Raw genomic sequence first — 19,439 nt, forward strand, 5'->3', positions numbered from 1 at the left:
TTTGTGTGTTGTTATTTCGGGGTATAAGCTAGCCAAGCAGCCAGGAGCTGAGCTGTGGGAAGAGGCTCGCAGCTCCTACAACATAAGACACACACACAAAAGTGGATTCAGCCCTTAATAGATCATAATAATATGATGCTAAATTTGGATCTCTTAATGACTAAGAACGCAAAACATAAGACCAACAAGATAAAGAATGGTGGTGAAAGATAGGAGGGGCCTTACAGAAGAATGTAGGCTACTAGAAGTGATTCCTCGAGGAGTACATCTGGCTTCTCCCTTTGCCCCCCCCCCGCCTTTTCCTCTATTTCTGGCCACCACAATATGAACTCTTTTGTTCTGCAACATCCTCCAACTATGGACTGAACCTCTGCATACACAGGCAGAAGAAGACCTCTTAAGAGGTTTATGTCAGGCATTCTGTTCTAGCAACAAGAAAAGTAGTTAATCCCTGAAGTACATTAGGGATGACTGTATTTCACTTCTCTCTCTCTCTCTCTCTCTCTCTCTCTCTCTCTCTCTCTCTCCCTCCCTCCCTCCCTCCCTCCCCTGTCTCTCCTTCACAAACACACACACAAAATCATGCTAATAGAAACTCAATAGTGGCTGCTATCTAACTACAAAATTTTAAAATGTTAGAGATGGTGGAAAGACTGACAGCTCCACAGTCCTAAGCAACAGACTTCCAAAGGCAAATTGTCCTTCACAATACATGCCTATCTACACTTCCCCTAAACCCACAAGCAGAACAGACACTCCCATCCTCTACCATCCTAACCTACAACATGGAAAGTCAAGAGCCATTATTCTATCAGTGAGCCAAGCCCTGGTTTTCAGGACAAGGTTCTCAAAGACATAACATAAGTGATGATGTAAGTCAGATTATAACACAGTGCTTCCTTGGCAATGGACAAACAATGGTTTTCCCTAATTGTGAGGAACAAGTGGTAAGAAAAGACACACCAAATGAACAAGTAAGAACTTAGGAAATTACTTCAAATAGTGCAACCAGCACTTCAAATTGGGGGCTTTTCAAAAAGGACATTGTATTAAGTGGCAAGTTTTAATTTAGCTTAGTCTTATGACTCAAATTTTTTTTGGATCCCTGTGCAGTATATTTTTCTTCATTTCACATGTCTATAAAGATTTGCATGCTTGCTAAGGCTGACATGGAGAAACTGTCAAGAAAAGCAGAAGTAAAAGATGGGTCTGGAGAGGCAAGAAGGCAGGAAAGGGGGAAGGAAAAAGCAAGAGAAAAGATAGGGTTCTCTGAGCAGCCTACGAGGTGCCCATGTAGCATCTTTCTCTGAACAGCCTATGAGATACCCATGTGGCATCTTCCTATGGCAGAATGAAGCTAACACCTGTGCTGCTGTGGCTCCCAAGACTCAATTTAAACACTGGTCAATCTGGGTCCTATTTTGTTAAAACTATGTAGGTCTTACTAGAACAAATATTGCATTTAATTTATCAAGTTATTAGCTGCCCACATAATTAAACATTCCATCACATTCGATATTCCATAATATTTTATCAACATATGTGCAATACTTATTTTAATGTACTTGAACCGCTTTTTGGAACTGCTGCACAAAAGGTGGTTTTAATAAAATATATGGGATTATGTGATGTTAGAATATTAGTCACGAAATATATTCAAGATGGTCTGCTATGCACACTTAGGTAGAAGCCTATGCCCAGAAATGTACATGACTTAAAGTAAAGAGCATCAGAACTAAGGAGAAAAATGATTTAAGGACAACTGGAAAGTTGAAGCCAGCTCAGCAAAGACCAAGACATCATGGGCCCATTTTAAAGTATGTATTTTATACCATCAAAACCATCAGCTGGGAATTTAAAATTGACCCAGGAAAGAAATGGAGGGGAGAGAGAAATCTAACCCTATCAAAACACAGGAGTAGCTTTGGCTTATCTCAACAAGAGGCCTCATCACAGCTGTGGATGCTTAGGACCTGGATTTGGAAGTGTGAGTCACACACAGCATTCTTTAAACAGAAAGATTCTGCGTACCTTTAAAATTAGTCTGAGTTAGCTGGGCAGTAGTGGTGCACACCTTTAATCCGAGCACTTGGGAGGCAGAGGCAGGCAGATCTCTGTGAGTTTGAGGCCAGCCTGGTATGGCAAGTGAGTTCTAGGACAGCCAGGACTACACAGAAAGACCTTTTTGAAAAACAAACAAAAAGTAAAATGAGTTATACTTTTTAATTCTTTTTTATTTAAAAATATGCATTATTTGTGCACATCATAGGTCACAAGTGGAGGGGAGAGAAAAACTTTGTGAAGTCATTCTCTCCTCCTCTAGGTCAGTTCTAGGATGGCAGTTGGGTCACCAGGTCTGTGTGGCATAGGGTTTTGCCTACTGAGCCATGTCACTAGCTTTGAATTATACTTTTTATCTAATAACTTTAAGACAATTAGAGACATCTTGTGTACCCTGGGACATGAAACTATTTTAATTAGCTAATATCAGTACCCAATTCCCCTGAAAGGACTTAAGTTGGAAAAGCAGAGCTCTCTAAAATGTATTAAGAAATAAAATCAAGTCTACAAAACTTGAAAAAGAAAAATCAAGACAATCAACATTTCTCAATCAAATGCAATTTTCAGATATTTCTACAAATAAAAGTATTATCTGGAATATTTGCATTAGTACTGAAAATCAAAGGAATAATAAACCATTGGTTTATGTTCATAGCCTTCATTTTCGATTATTTGCTGTTTATTGTCTTTTTTTGTAGTAAGTACTGATTTAAGTGTTTAAAGGATAGCAGGAAATTCATTAGCAGAATCTTAATCTCTAATTTAAACTTAACCATATTTCTGGTGAGCACAAACTCCCTTGTGAAAGGAGATGATGGCCCGTACAAACATACAGGGACTAACTTAAATAAAAGTACCAAACTGAAATGATCTTTCAACACTGCAAACATTACTGCCTACCAAGAGGCAAGGCAAACTGAGAAAATTCGCCGTTTCCTTGGGAAGCACAGCCAGCCTGAACAAGCAGTAAGCATGCAAGGCTGGCAACCCCTGCCTAGCATAGCTTGGAGAATTTACCATGCTGCTTCATTTTTGCCTAACATGTTGTGCCAGGCAGACAACAGGATTGACGGGATCATATAGCTGCATCCTCTAATGCCTATCATTTACAAAATTTTACGTGAACTTACCATAGTTTGGAAAAAATAGATTTTTTATTTTTTTATGTAGAATTATTTTATTTTATGTGTTTTGCCTACATATAGGTTCGTGCATCACATGCATGCCTAGTGTCCACAGGGTCAGAAGAGAGCATCCTGGAATTAGAGTTACAGATGGTTGTGAACCATCATGTGGCTGCTCAGAACCAAACCCACGTCTTCTGTAAGATCAACAAATGATCTTCAGTGCTAACATTTTAAACGAAGCCTTATATTCAACATGTAGAAAATATAAGAAATTATTCCATAACAAATAAGGAAGTAAAATCGTGATGTGAACACTGGATACCGATGTGACTGGGTTTAGAATCACCTACGAGATTGTGAGACACACCCAGGGACATCTGAGAGGGCCTATGCAGGTTAGCTGTGGCGGGAAGACCAATGGTGAGTAGCCCTGTCCAGATGGATGATGTAAAATGTGAAGAATGAAAAAAAAAAATAGCGCAGCATCTTTTCCCCTTTCAGCTTTCTGGCCTGCATCACATGGAGGCTCTCATCTTAATTCCTTCCTTCTGTCATGATCTCCTGCCCAAGTATGTGGGACTAAGCCAACCAGGAACCAAACCCTCAAAAACAGTGGTTCTCAAATCTGTGGGTCACAACCCCATTTGGGGTTGCATATCAGATATCCTGAACACCAGATATTTACATTACAATTCACAACAGTAGCAAATTTACAGTTATGAAGTAGCAACAAAGACAATTTTATGCTTGGGGATCACCATAAACATGAGGAACTAACTGTATTAAAAGGGCTGTAGCATTAGGAAGGTTGAGGACCACTGTTCTAAAACCATAAGCCAAGATAAACATCCTTCATTAGTTCTAGTGGGCATTTTGTTCATAATGACAAGGAAACTAATCTATAAAGAAATATTCTAAATCATTTCTAATTTTCTTCAAGGATACAAACTAGATTTTTTTTTAAGGACACTAGCACTAGGTGAAACATATAACTGTGTGGGTATTAAAAGAACTTTATAAAGGTACCAATTTATAAAAGTCACTATAGCTGATGACATAAAGGAATGACCCCCTTCAGATAACTGATTTTCCTAGCCTGTGAAACTTCAGTGACCAACACATGAACACAAATGTCTTCCTTAGACTCGCCAGAGAAAGAGAAGGAAAAAAACTCCTGCAGTTTATCATAAAAAAAACGGCTGAAAGGGTCACAGAGTAGGCAGGTGAAGCACAGCTGCCCATAATGTCAGCGTCCACGCCCCAGTTTACAAACACAAGCCACAGTAAATTTGTGCTCGATGGAGTGGTGATGTAAACATAAGCCGTTCGCCTGCCATTTTTTCCTAACAGAATTTTTAGGTGCGGCATAAGCCATAAAGAACATCACTCACCTTCAAACAAATCTGCCAAGCGTGACGCCGGGGCTCAAACAATTCATTTGCATCATTTACTGAGTGACTGCTTAATGCCCTCCATGGCTCTGAGCACCAGGTTTGCTGAAGGGAGCAAAGAGGCCCTCTCTTTTAAACTCAGGAAACTTGACGCCCATAAACTCCACAACATATTATGAAGATCATAAATTAGAATCAAACTGGCTTCATTCCAAGGATGTACAGATGGTTAACATATCTGAGCTAATCAGAATAATACGCCACATACACCAAGCCCCTGCATTATAATATTGTCCCAACTGATGCAGAAAAAAAGAAAAAAAAAACCTTTGACCAAATCCAACACGCCTTTAACATAAAAGCTCTAAATATTCTAGAAATAAGAGAAGGATTCCCCAATATAATCAGGGCTACTGATGACGGACCTACAGTCAGCACCGTACTGAGCACAGGAAAAACGGGAAGTTATTTGTATTTTTTTAGAAAATTCTCACGCTGCTATTTTCCATGTTTTTCTTTTAGGTTTTACAGTTTTCTGGGGTCATTTAGATTTTATCGGGGGAATACAAGAGGAAGATAGAGCTGAGAGATATTAAAAGGTTGGCTCCATGAGTTGGCAGGGAAGGGGAGAAGGCAGTGATGATGGGAAGTTAATGAGGTTGCCAGGGAGGATGCGCATCAAGAAATGGCCTTCTTTGCTAAGCAAATAGCATCACAGGATTAAGCCTATTTCTAAGCCCAGTAATCCTTCCTTTTCCACACAGAATGTTCTAAATCTCCCAGTGGATGCCCCAAGATCACAATAGCACCAAGTCACAATGTGCTGTCTTCCCTCTATATGGATACCTTTGACAGAGCTTGACTCCTCCTTGCCTGTCTACAGTGACATGTACAATAACATTTAGATCATACGGTGAAATAATTCCAGCAATATCATGTAATAAAATCCCAGCATGACTACCACTGAACTCTGAGGACGTTGTTATATGAAGCAAGGCTTACTTAAACAGAAGAGAACAGCAGAAACGACATAGCAGAGAGAGTGATGCCCCTCACCTCTCTCCTCATTGAAACACTAATCTGTATTTGGGTTTAAGTGACCACCCTTTCCGAGGGTATCCTTATCTCGGTGAAGCCACGCCCCGTCGATAAACCTAAGGTGCTCTTTCTTTTGACCCCTAGACACTCCACCAACCACTGCAGTCCTTGCCACATGTCTTTCCCTTGAGTAGAGTCTCTCTTTCAAATCCGTTCTCCTACTCTCTAAAACCCACCTTTCTTACCAATCCTACCTCTAAGTCGTTGGTTTGAAGACCTGCAAATGCCTCAACTTGATTATGGAGATAGTTTTGTGGTTTTTTTTTTTTTAAATGAACCTCCCCAACCTACCTTTTCTAACTGAAAAATGTTAATCCCCTGCATGAAATCTTTTAATTATATGCCACTGCTTTAAATGATAACAGCAAGCACTAGTTTTTACTTCCTACGATTCCTATTTGCCAAGAAGTTTATAAAGTGTACTTTATGCAAATTACATGGGAAAATTGGAATTAGTATGCAGGTGATCAATGTCAATTCTGTGATTTCTTCCATACAGAGTCTTCATTATTGTGTTTAAGGGTCTCTGGGTTCTAAATCCTACTTGCCAACCCTGACCTCATGCTATAGCCTTTCATATTGTTTTATAGCTGTTCTTATCCCTAGACTTGTAGCCCCCTCTACCCAGGTTGGGTCCTCCTTCATTTCCAGGGTCATGTTCACCCTCAGGCAGCACTAGCTACCACATATCAATTGCATAGCCAAAGAGTCGACAATCTTACAATGATCTGGTTGACTGTATCAGATTGTATTTTATAGTGGGTCTCTTTATCATCTGTTCCCTTTAATAAATTCAAAGTGTCTAAATGCAAGTACTCTGTTTCTCATAGCAAAAGCCCATATTAAGGCATTGCTTAAAATATTGAAAACAAAGAACCTTACAGGAATGAATTATCACTCAAGAAGTGGTCGGTGCACACAGCACATAAGAAATGGTCAGTGCAACCAATACATGGGGGGTCACACAATGATACAAGAAGCCTAACTGGACCCACTTTAAGCAATGAAGGTTTTTGCACAAGTAACTTACTGCTGCAATGCAAGAGAGTCCTTGGAGGTTTTCAAACAGAGGGTGGGCAAATTGATGTTTTGAAAAAATAAAGAGTAGAATGTGATAAGGGGTAAGAGGATGGGGACAAAGAAGAAAAAGTCCACAGGAAGCTTTGAGAAGCAAATATTCACACCAAGAGAAGCTGATTCTCATAAGCTAACAAACACCCCTCCTTCACTGCTCCCTGTTCTCACTGTTTCCTGTTAATTCCTTCCACATAAATCCTTTTATTATAGTTTGTTATCATCTGAAAAATTAGCATGGAAAAGGAAATTACGTCTAAAGCTTAACAGTAGGTCAGAGACGAAGGTTCCAAGAACAGCCATGTAAACGAAGACTGCCCCCCTTAAAAATAGAGGGAGAGCAGGGAAGGCAGGTGGTGGATACTGATAGAGAAGACAGAGAGGGAGAAATGGGCCAAAGTGCAATAGGGGCTTCATTCCAGATACTTCGGAGCCGACCCATCGTCCACAGTGCAACCCGGGGAGATCCAGATTGGACCATTGGACCACTCGCTATCCGTTCACAAAAAGTACTCAACAGGCTTTGGTGTGAATGCTCTTTACAAAGTCTACCTCAAGTTCCTGTTTCTTCTTCTTTGAGAACTACTTTCTGGTGGTATCCCCATGTAATGGACAAATTGGCCCACCTCTGAGGGTCTACCCTCATGACCTAGTCACATTCTAAATGTCTGACACCCTAATGCAATCACTTTGTGTCTATGACATCTACTTAAGAAGACTGTGGGAGCCGGGTGGTGGTGGCACATGCCTTTAATCCCAACAGAGGAGGTGGATCTCTGTGAGTCTGAGGCTAGCCTGGACTATAAGAGCTAGTTCCAAGACAGCTAAGGGAAAAAAAAACCCAACAACAAAAAACACCACTGTGGGAACACAAGCATCAAGTAAAAGCTGGGTTTGGCTGCAGTCCCCTCTGTATTGGAGCAGGGGACAATGCCTGAGGCTGAGAGTTGATCAGCTGTTTCAATACAGATCTTCTGCATGGAGCTTTTAAGGGTTTGTATTTTTACATACAATATATAAAATTTCTATTTTTATTTTTCTGTTCTCCAGCATACTTTTCATTTATATTTAAGAAGTATATAATATGCATATGTATGTGAAAATGTGAAATAATATGCACATATTATATATATATATATATATATATATGGGATTGGTATGAATACATGTCACACACGTAATTTAAAAAAACAGAAACAAAAACAAAACCTAGCTCACAGTCAAGCATTATATGCTGACCCGTGATGTTAGGGCTCCATCTTTTAGCAAAGAAATACAATTCCCCTGACTGCTTCATTTGTTACTAACATGTTGCTAATAAACACTTTGTTTTAAATTGAAACGACAAAGTTGTAGTAAACTCATCAAATTAGTATCTTGATAACTCTTAATTGATCAATATGATAGCTATATCTACCACAGTGGCAAAACCTCAAAATCATTTGGGATCTGTTCTCTCTTTCATACTGACATGCTTAAATACCGTATTTATATATTTGGTAGTAATGGTTTTACATGGGGAAACATTGCCAAATCAACCTTTATAACCTGAAACAGTAAGAAAGGCAAAACTTCTGTGAAAATCTATGAAACTTTTCTTTCACACAGTGATTCATGGGAGCTCTATAAAAATCCTCTCAAAAGATCAGAACCCAACCACCTTACAAAGTGTGTGAGAGAGAAAAGGAGAGGTGTGTGTGTGAGAGAGAGACAGTTCATATTCTCAGCAAGGAGACCGCACAGAAGGGCTAAAACAATGGTGTGGAAAGTTCCCATCCTCTCCAGTTGGACTCTGTTGTGGAGTTATTGCTTCCATGTGTTTAAAAAAAGAAAAAAAAAGGGGAGAGAGAACGAAACCTTTAAGGAACCACAATCCCTAAAATTATTGGCGCCCTTATTGAGTATTGAATCCAGAGGGAGGATAAACTATCCTTTATGGTCACACAGTTAGATCAGAGTCAAGGATCTGTCGTTATGGGACTGCGCAGGAAGCTAATAGTGAAGGTTGATTTCCAGGAAGTTGACAGGAATCGCACTAGGCATCCAACGCTCTGACAGTTCCTCAGACTACGGGGTCTTAACATTTAAATGTGTAATTATTCTGCTGGACACCAGATTCACAAATATTTAATATAACCTAATTTGGGGGGGGGGGATTGAAGAGATGAAATTAATGCTTTTTTTCGAACAGTAAATATACTGTTTTTTTGAAAATCTGTGGTTATACAAAGCTGAGGAACATAAGCACGACATAAAACTCATTTTCTGAAAACAACAAAATCGTGGCTCCATGACACAATGAAGAGGGTCAATGAATTACCTAAAATATATTGTCTTTGCATTTTTTTACGTGCCGGGATTAAATGTACGATATCCAGGCTTTGAGGTTTAGCGTGTGTCAAAGGAAAGGCAAGGGCGGAAAAGTTCCCGCACCCCAAAGTGAGAACAGATGGGGATGTAGAATTGGATGGAAGGAGACAGTGATGTTCTGAAGGAAGGACCACGAAATCTCTCCCAGAGGGTAAGAAGCATACCAGACCTCAGCTTCTGCCTCCTACTTAACTTCCAAATTAAATGCAATATTCTTGAATAAATATTTTCCTTTAATTCTTATCAGCGTTTTTCGTTACATAGAAATCTTAGAAGAGACGATTAATAAATGTGTGGATGATTTCTATAGACTCAACATAAGGCCGTCGTTGCTCTGGATTTAGCATTATTACACAATAAAATTATTTATAATAATGTCCTATATGAGGAAGAAGAAACAACTCTAAAGAGATTGAAGATGTGGACTCCAAACATCTTGCCTGATCGAAAAGCCATCTGCTATAAATTACAGTTGTGTAAATAAATTAGGACTATATTTTATATTCATTCTTCTCATATTTTATTTCTATAAGTAAACTAATCTTTCCATAGTAATGCCAACAATACCATGATACTGTTAAGGTGTTCTTCTGTCAGATATTTAATTTTTGTAGCATACGCTGATGTTTCTAATAATATCAATTATAAAACTTGAGTTATTTTTTGTGATATGAAATTCTCGGTTTTCTTTTTTACTATGGGTTAATAAAATATAAATAAAACATGTTCAGATTTCTAAGAGTTTTCATATTTCTGCATATTTAAAAACAGTAATTTTACTATTTTATAATTACTCTCTTAAGGCATGGTTTTGTAAGAAATTTTAAAGAATTAGCCATGAGTTTATAAAAAGCTGCCACGTATGTTCCACATCTTAACATGTGATGCAATGCTGTAACTTAAACAAACATTTTATAGAAAACTTAAGATTCTTTGATACAATGAGAGCCGGACACTTTAGCGCGGAGTGACCAAACCAGAGTTTATTATTGTCTGCAGTCTCAAGAGGCGTCCCCTAACAATAGCAAAAACGCTTTCCTTAGACATTTCCTTCTTCTTCTGCCCAGAAAGTTGACTTTCAATACCATAACCCTATTTCATCCTTCCTAACCTTACAAGGTCCAAACATCAAAAAGAAATGCAGGCGTATGAATCACGCCACGTGTTGAAAGCAGCTTTAACTCACTGCGGTGACTTCATTTAAAACAACCCACAGCACCAGCAACCTGATCCCGGTTTCCCAGGCGGGAGGCTGAAGAGCGTCCACCCCATATAGCTGCATAAAACAATTGTAAAACCACTCCAACTTATTTTTACACTTGATCTTAGCCAAAAGGCCGAGAGCAATTCGACTTATTTTTAAATATTACTCTGAAAAAGGAAAAAGTCCACATCTCTAGCTTCCTTTTTTAAAATCTTCTTTACCAATAAATAGGTAAAAACAATAAAAGGCAAACGCACTCATTAAGACTTATTTAGATTCATTTTCTGTATTCTGTGTTTATGCAAATAAAGCTTGAATTAAGACAAAACAAAATTCTAATTACCTAAACCATTAAATGGAAATCCCTTATAAACTGATCAATATTACCTAATAAACTTTGTCGTTCACTAGTTGAATGATTTCTCTATAAAAACAGACGATTTTATAATGAATTCAAAATTTCTATGTTCCTCTTGGGACTGATGAACTCTCAGAAAAGATTGCATATTTATTCTGTGAGCATTGACTCAAAATTTCTGGGCTAGTTCGAGATCTTTCCCGTTTTTATAAACCTGTCAGTCAAAGCATTTTAGCGACAAACAGGCATCTGGTGAAAAGGGAACCAATGGAGGTTATTAATTTTCAGGTGCCTGTGAACATCTAAGGAGCTGGGGTTAATCTGTGAGCTCCGGGATGTAGTGTAAGCTGACTTGTCTTGGGGCATTCATGCTATGATACAAATATGATTGCACAGTGGGTACTCTCTCTGTCAACTTTCACCACCGTGAATCATCCCACATTTTCTGGACCCTACTGCGACACATTCTTCGTGATTTGGGGGGCTGGCAAGCTGCAATGGCCATGTTTTTAAACTCCTAACCCTATGTTTCTGAAATGAAGATTTGCTAATGTATTCTTGGGGCTGGAGAGTCATTTTCCATAAACATGAAACCACATATTATTCAAAATAAGGAGACACTAGATTAGATCATCTTTCTAAGTCCATTCCAGTCTGAAAACTGTATTAGACCCTACGGTTGCCGACCAATAGAGATCACATTTTAAAAGCAAGCTCGGAGGAAGAAATCTTTCCAAAGACACACAAATTCCAAGTTCCACTACCTTCTAGTAGTTTTCCTTGTACAATTATATGCAAATTACATTTGGTATAAGCCATGAGCTTATTATCCAAGCAGTGGGTTTGTCAGGGTTCCTATCGGCGGCAATCGTTCTGTTCCTGGAGGCTTCAGTACACTACAGAGTTATCAGGAGTCAGAAAATCCAGTTTCTTTTGCCAGTTCTGCCTCTGGCTGGAAACAACATCTTGGTATAACAGTGATTATTCCTGAAGCCTTATTTTAAAAAGATTTGGTACACTATATCACTCAATAATCAGTGTATAATGCAAACCGAGTATTCGTGACACTTAAATGGTATTAAGTAAACAGGAAAACAAAACATTGACAAAACTCAAATATTCACTTTTGCCAACCTTTCAGTAACTATAGATGACAAACAGCTTCATTTCCATTGAATACAGCTATTATTAAGATTTATTTTTAGAATATTTTGTTCAAATCTGTTTCACAGTATTCTTTTAAAAGAATCTATGTAATTTAACTAACTAGCACATAAACTATTTTATTGGAAAAAGTCATTTGCTGATTAAAAATTTAAAATGAATTTGCAGCATTATTCTTTCACTGTAACGTCTATGAAACTATAACCCTTATGCATTTTCTACAGAGACGTATTTTCGTAATTAAAGAATCATGGTATCAGAAAAGAGAAGGCATTTAAAATATAAACATATTCTGAGTTTAAAATGCACATGGTATACATTTTAAGTACTTTTAATTTAAAACATAAGGAAAAATATAATTCCTTCACATTGTACATATTTATAATATATATCCAAATAGAATGATTTTAAGTGTAAATCCCCTTCAAATGAATTTTATGGGGCTTTTCCCTGGTACCCGGTATCTTAAGTGAACATTTTAAAATGAAAGTATTTATATTATTCCTCAAGTACATCCGACAACACCCCACAAATTGATTACTAAATAGACTGATAAATACTTTTTGAGATTAGCTGCTTTTGACAGGTTCAAGGGTGAGTACTATAAATTTCTAAGATGACTTTCAGAAACAACTTATTTCAGAACAACATTAAGTTTTATTCCAAGGAAGTCTGGGCTGATATGGAAAAGAGGTCCCCTTTCCTGTTAAGGTAGCAAATACAACTTATTTTATTAATCTCAAGTTTTTCTTTTTTTCCATAAAAGATTTTTCCACTATGATTAATTTAAATTTTCTTCTTTGGAGATATAATCACACCATGAGTTGAAGGACGGTACAGTCCTGATGGGAGGAAATGCCCATATTCCAAAAGTTCATACTTTGGAATTTGGCGATAAGCAAGCTTTCCTTCTGGAGCAGACGCACACAACTGCACAGATGTTAGAGCTGGCGCCGGGTTACTGTACCTGGACCGTGGAGCTGATCTCGGAAGCAAAGCCGCCTGTCAATGGAGCCTCGTGACTGATCAGCAGTCGCCCTGTTTTGATCACAGACTGTGAGAGACAAAAGTGGAACATGATGTTGAAGAGAATACATATTTTAAGCATATGATGGCATTTTAATTCACTAATAAAAACAAACTGCTTAAATTCAGTAAATAAAAAGCAGTAAGTTGATTTTATGCTTAGTAAGTTACTACAAATGGCTTTCAATTGGGTGGGCTTTTATTCTGTCAAGAAATTTTAATGTAGCTTATAATCTTAGCATGAAAGAAAAATTAGATTTATAACTCCATGTAGTATATAATTTAAAACGCATGCCTACTTTATAGGATTTTTTTGTTGTTATAAGTGGATAACTTCTTCATAAGTCCATATCTTGGTCTGATTTTTCCATCTTTTTACTTTAAGACTCGAAATGCTTTTTTGGTTGGGGGCATATGACATGCAATTACAGACAATAGTCTTAAGAAATACTGGTTGTGGAAAAGGGAAAACACAAAAACAACATGAAAACACCATTGTGAGGAAAAAGACAAGCCAGTGCAACCTTGAGGGACTTGCCAATAGCAAACCACTCTGAAAATGAGGGCTTACTGCCGTCTTCATAGTGAGCACTGAAATCTGGTTTATGACCCCGGTGCCACTTCAACACAAAGTGTCACAATGATGTAATCTCAGTGGCTCATGATCGACTAGGTACAAACAAGTCAAAGGGTGTGGCTACAATATCACAGCAGGATGCCGGCTGTGTTGGGAGGAAAAACAACCGAAATAGACAAGTTATTGCTTAAGATACATTAAACCATATTAACAGAGAAGAGGTGAATTCTTCTCTAAATTGCTATCAATGTTACTGCCCCGTTTTTAAAAAACTCATTTTATTAATTATATGAAATCTTCAAGCAAAAGATAATATATGTCTAAAAGAAAAGATTTCACTCAATCTGGGCAATTCTAGTTTAGACTTCAAAGAGAATGGCAGCAGCCTCAGCCAGCAGGTGTTAAGCCTCAAGACCTGGGCCGGCCTCACAACCAAAATAAATCACTGTAGTTATTAAGTAGTGACTTAAGAACATGAAAAGGTAAGAATACTATTAAAAAACAAAAACAAAACCAACTAAACAAAAACTACCACCTCCGGTGATTTGACAACCTGAAGAACTGGCATTTGACTTTCTACGGATGCGGACATTTTTAAAGATTGCAAATTACTTCAATGTGCCATGCTAGAAACAGTAACATACAAACATTCTATAATCAAGGTAAAAAAAATAAGTGTTTTCAAAATATCCTCTAAGATATTTTTCTGTCTTGGTTAAACAGCTTGAACAATCCATTTGCTGAGCAGATCTCTGCGAAAGCTCAGCCACGTAGAACAGTGCCGGTATAACACGACCAATGAAGCAGCTAATGCCACCCAAGCTAAATGGTGTAGATTAATGTCTAAGAGGTCAGAAGGACAGGCTTCTCTAAACATGCTGCTCTTATCCGACAACTCGTACAATGTGCTAGTCCTTTGTAACTCGGGTTTGGACCTATCCAAATGACAACATTTAGAATGAATATTGAAATCCAATAAGCAATCAGGGCAGACAGTCTATGGTTCCAGCAACCTAAAGAACCAAAACTCTAGGTCTCTAGGTGGGGAAAAGAGGGGGAGGAAAGATAGATAGAAAGAAAGAAAGAAAGGAAGGAAGGAAGGAAGGAAGGAAGGAAGGAAGGAAGGAAGGAAGGAAGGAAGGAAGATAGATACTTTCCAACTCTGACAGTTCAAGCAGCATAATATGCAAGTATACAGAACCAAGACCTTCTGAGCATTGCTGGGGAGGAAAATGGCTACAGAGATGGAGGTCCACACCATAGAGTACTCTGGAGCCATAGACAAATTTGACAACATGGAAAGATGTCCAAAGGTAATTAGAAAAACAAGCAACTTGAAGGATGACAGCTCATTTTTGTGAAAGCTGATGAGATATACCCTTTTAAACATATATAATATTAGAAATATTCCTTCTATGTGATCACAAATTGTTTCTCCTAAAAAATGGTTGTTAAGGGGGCAGAGACAAGGGATTTTAAACATTATCTTACATTATTGAAAGTATTCTCCGTAAGACTTAATTTAAAAAAACAGAAAGAACAGCTCATAAATTAATGCTAAATTGACAAATCACTATGTTCATAATCTCAAGAAGCAGAACTATTTTAAATAGCATCTTAGGATTTCTTTCAAAAATAGAGGAACCCTTGGGTCACAGACTGCAGAAGCAAATAGTCACAATAATACCACTGGAAGGCAGCCACTACCTGCCACCGCCATGCAGGTCTGTCCATGCAGAACCTTTACAGTGCTCCTTGCTGAGACTTCAAGACAATGGACCTCAGACAGAATGATAAATAGCCCATTGGTGTGAGAAGGTCAAGCCTGATATCTCTGTCTGTGCCTAACACAGCAATATGCTGTCGTTCTCAGATATAGAATAAAGTTCAGAAATTCCTGAAATACCAAAAACTAGAGGCAGATGAAACAGAATGCAACCTTACTCTGGATGTGTGGAGATGACCGCTTGCACTCATACAAGTCAAAGAGAGCATGCAAAGAAGAGGTCTACAGAAGTAATTATTAGAACCACGAGTATTATAGACACTACTAGGGCCCCTGCTCTGAGCCACAGATTTTGTGTCCACTATTTTATTTAATTTGGAAAGTTCTCAAGTTTCCTTTTTTATGCTTAAAAATATCTGTGATCCCTGAAAAGCATTTCCGTGTATAAAATAAAGAAGATACACTGTTATTTTCATCCATGGTCTCTAGGAATTAATATCTATTTTATTGTCTGAATAACATCCAATCATTTCATGAGGCAGAACAGAAACTCAATGTGGCATATGCTTTTCATCCTTCACGTTTTCAATTTGCTAACACTCGTAAGCTTTTTTCTATTCTATTTTATTATTTTCTACTTTATTAATATTTTAATCAATATTAAGAACACTCCGAATCTATGAAGCAGAATTCTATTATTTGTGGTTCAATTAAATATCTGTGAAAATCAAGTTTAGTTTTCAGTGATTATAAACACACCTAGTCAAACTTTAAAGCATACAAGTGCCTAGAAATCTCTTTACAAAGTTGGCACTTTCCTGAACTCCCTTAAAATAAGTATGGAAGTTGCTATTAGCTTTTTAATAATATAAAACAATAGACATAAATGTTAATACTTTGTTCTAAAGAAAGAGATACTTAAAGTTTTAAGCTGTCAAGTTCCCATCTGAGAGAAGTACTTCTTAGTTTTTTTTTTTAAAAAAAGTATTTAAACAACTTTTTAATATGAAAGCTAAATCAATCAAAGCCAGGAAAAATCACATAGGCTGGATTTTCCAGTCCCTGACTCCCCAACTTTTTACCACTAAGAACTGCCCCTGGATTATGGTCTGTGGCACATGGGGCATTGCTGAGTCAGAGGTGACAAATGGCACCAGTGAAGGCTAAGCCAATTAAATTCAGGACAGTGAAAAGCTTCTTCGTGCTTTTCTCCATATTCCTTGCCTGTTAAAACCTTAACGCTGCCCCCCCCCAAAAGGTTACTGACCACTTCAAGGACCTTCCACCAGACACCAGCAGCCTCCCTTCACAGGGGAGGCAAGCAAAATGGGGACATGGAAGGACACAGATAAATGTTGATGGAGCCCTGGTTTGGGATGTATGACTTTTCCTCCACCTGCTACGCTCGACCTAAGCATCTATAGGAATGGTGAAAAGCTAAGCTTATCTATCTATATATGACAGCTAACACAATTGATCTGAATACGGGAGACACTCCAAGCAAGCCAGATCAAACTCTACGAAAACAAATGTTTAAAGATATTCCATATGTCATCTTTGTACATTTATACTATCACAAAATCCATTTTAAAGTAACATAAAAATACACTTCAGCACACCCTGCAAGGGTTTGAAGTAAAACTCCAAATTACTGGAATCTTAACATAGCTTTTATCTGTTGATTTCGAGCAATTTCTAGCTGTTAGAGTAAAGCATAAAATTCGTACCTATACACAGGGTCCCTGGGAGGTGTCATACATGCCGGCTAATGTCACTTCAGCGTAAGATACCAATCACTGCAAAGCTAAGTTGTACTCCGTGAAAATGGTCATGCAGACGCTGGCTGCCCAAATGCTGGACATATGTTTTAGTGAATGTAGCCTTTAAAGATTTAACGCAATCCAACCGGGAAAACTATTAAGCTGCCATTCCAGGAGAAAATGATACAGACAGGCAGACCATTAAGCTTATATATGCTTGGAAATACAACACCAGCATTCAGAACAGTGTGTGTGTGTGTGTGTGTGTGTGTGTGTGTGTGTGTGTGTGTGTGTGTTACTTCTTATTCAAAATCTATAGCAACACTTCTCCCTAGAGACAACTCAATCCTTACCAGTACCAAGGTGAGCAAGATATTCAAGTTGGCAAGATGCAATAAGAATATAATATTCTGGATAGGGAATTCATCAGTTTCTATCAGAGTATATAGATGAGGGCAGCAAATGAACCACCAAAGCCAGCCTTCCCCCGTCATCACAGCAATTGGCAGAGTCACAACAAATCTCACTTATGGAACACGTTACTCAGCAATTACACAATCTAGAATTTGTCAAGGACACGGTATCGATGAGCTTCAAATATCAATGGGAATGAATTAGGTAAGAATTTTGAAACATTTTCATGTGTAGTAGCCAAACACATCTCACAGGAAAAAAAAAAAAACCCACAATTAGTCACAGCCTGAGAAATGTATCACTGGATGCCTGGAAACCAGTATTTATCAGCATGCCTGCTGCACACGACTGGCCCGCTGGCCAGGGTTCCACTGGAGAAATACCAACACTAAAAAGAGCCGTCGAGCGCTCCGGGGAGAGTTCTGAAAAGTCCATTTTGGCAAAGATAGTGCTGGCAGGGTTACAAATATTTAATAGTGTAGGAAAGTAGTGTAAACGGAGACAAACTGAATCCTTGTGGCTTTGTCACCCCTGTGGGAAGGGAGGTAAAGGACCGAGCAGAAAACAATAGCAGCAGAATGACACACAGACGGGGAAGACACGAGCATGCTCCCCCTTCCATGAACTGCTGTGAAATTCTCAGATACTCTCCTTGGTTCGCACTTTCCTCCATGATTTTGAAAATCATAGTGGAAATCCCAAAGAACTTTAGAAAATCGACTCCGACAAAATGACGAGTGTCCATGATTCTAAAAGCTACTTCCCAATACTCGGAGTCAGCCTGCTGGGGCCGACCAGCCTTTGCCTCTTCACTTTGCTTTTACATTGATTGTCCTCTAAGCCCCAAGCATATGAGCCTCTGCCTGTGAGAACGTGGGCCATGTTCTTCTACCTATGCCTCTGCCCTCTCCTGAGAACCATCTTTCCAGCTCTGCCTGGTCCCCACAACAAGGTGGACAGCCTCTGGCTGTAAACTCCACGGTACTATTTTTTTCAGATTATTATCAGAATTTCCCATCTGACAATGCTAGGACCTTTCATAAGACCTAAACCAGGATATAGGGCAAGGCTCAAAGAGCAGGACCCAGGTGGCACACATTGCTACCTCCCTCTTTAAAACATCGCTTTACTTTGCAACCCCCTGCAGCTGTCCTACCCAGCACAGCAAGGTCTCAACACAAGGCAGAACATAGTGCATAGCACACACATTACGCATTCAACTAGGCTGATACGCTCATTTCATGTTGCTCGGAAAGACATACATCTATTTTTAAAGTATAGCAGTTTAAATTTTTATTTAAGTGGGTTTTTTTTGTTTTTGTTTTGTTTTGTCTTTTATTTTTGAGCAATGTTCTTTTTTATTGAGGGAGAGGCTCTATTCTACCTCCTCCAGCAAATACTAACTCTCTCATTCTCCACTATGAAATTCAGTATGCAATATTCTGTCTCTAACCAAAATATGTAACACACAGCAGCTGCTGGGTTTAAGGGTGTTCCGCATATTGTACTGTGTTGATTTTAAGTATATAAGCAGGTGACTCTCACTCTGAAGCCTCCAGTTGTCTAATCTCATAGCAAGGATCCCTGCTATTATACGAGCAGCGAAAGGGAACCCTGAAAACAAACCTCCAAACGTCCTAATCCTAGAAAACTAATGACCAAGCCACCCCACCTACCTTTCCTGCTCCAAGCAAAATACATTTTCTGGTTTTATGCACCTTTTTATAAATGCACAATTATAGCCAATAGACAAACATAGGGTTGGTACTAAACACAAGTTTTCTTCTTCCAGTTGACAAAAGATCGCTACGAGGTAAAGGTACTGGACTGGACTAGTGGATGTCTTCAGACATGCAGTTAAGCGTGGGGAGATATGTAAGTACTGTGGCTTTTAAAGTGTTTTCTTTTTTTAATTTTCTATTTATTTATTAAAGATTTCTGCCTCCTCCCCGGCACCGCCTCCCATTTCCCTCCCCCTCCCCAAATCAAATACCCCTCCCTCATCAGCCCAAAGAGCAATCAGGGTTCCCTGCCCTGTGGGAAGTCCAAGGACCACCCACCTCCATCCAGGTCTAGTAAGGTGAGCATC

The 19,439-nt window shown here is 38.6% G+C and overlaps 1 protein-coding gene across 2 annotated transcripts in view; it reads right to left on the reverse strand.

The window, feature by feature from the left end:
* The window catches only part of Bckdhb (branched chain keto acid dehydrogenase E1 subunit beta), a 193,048-nt gene that overhangs the window by 42,762 nt on the left and 130,847 nt on the right, over window positions 1-19,439 (reverse strand). For both annotated transcript variants that reach the window (XM_005347555.3, XM_026778905.1), the window contains exon 9: window positions 12,815-12,901. In XM_005347555.3, coding sequence (XP_005347612.1) covers window positions 12,815-12,901 — 87 coding nt within the window. The remainder of the gene's footprint in view (window positions 1-12,814; window positions 12,902-19,439) is intronic.

This window comes from Microtus ochrogaster, chromosome 5 (assembly GCF_000317375.1).
Source record: "Microtus ochrogaster isolate Prairie Vole_2 chromosome 5, MicOch1.0, whole genome shotgun sequence".
Classification (NCBI taxonomy): domain Eukaryota; kingdom Metazoa; phylum Chordata; class Mammalia; order Rodentia; family Cricetidae; genus Microtus; species Microtus ochrogaster.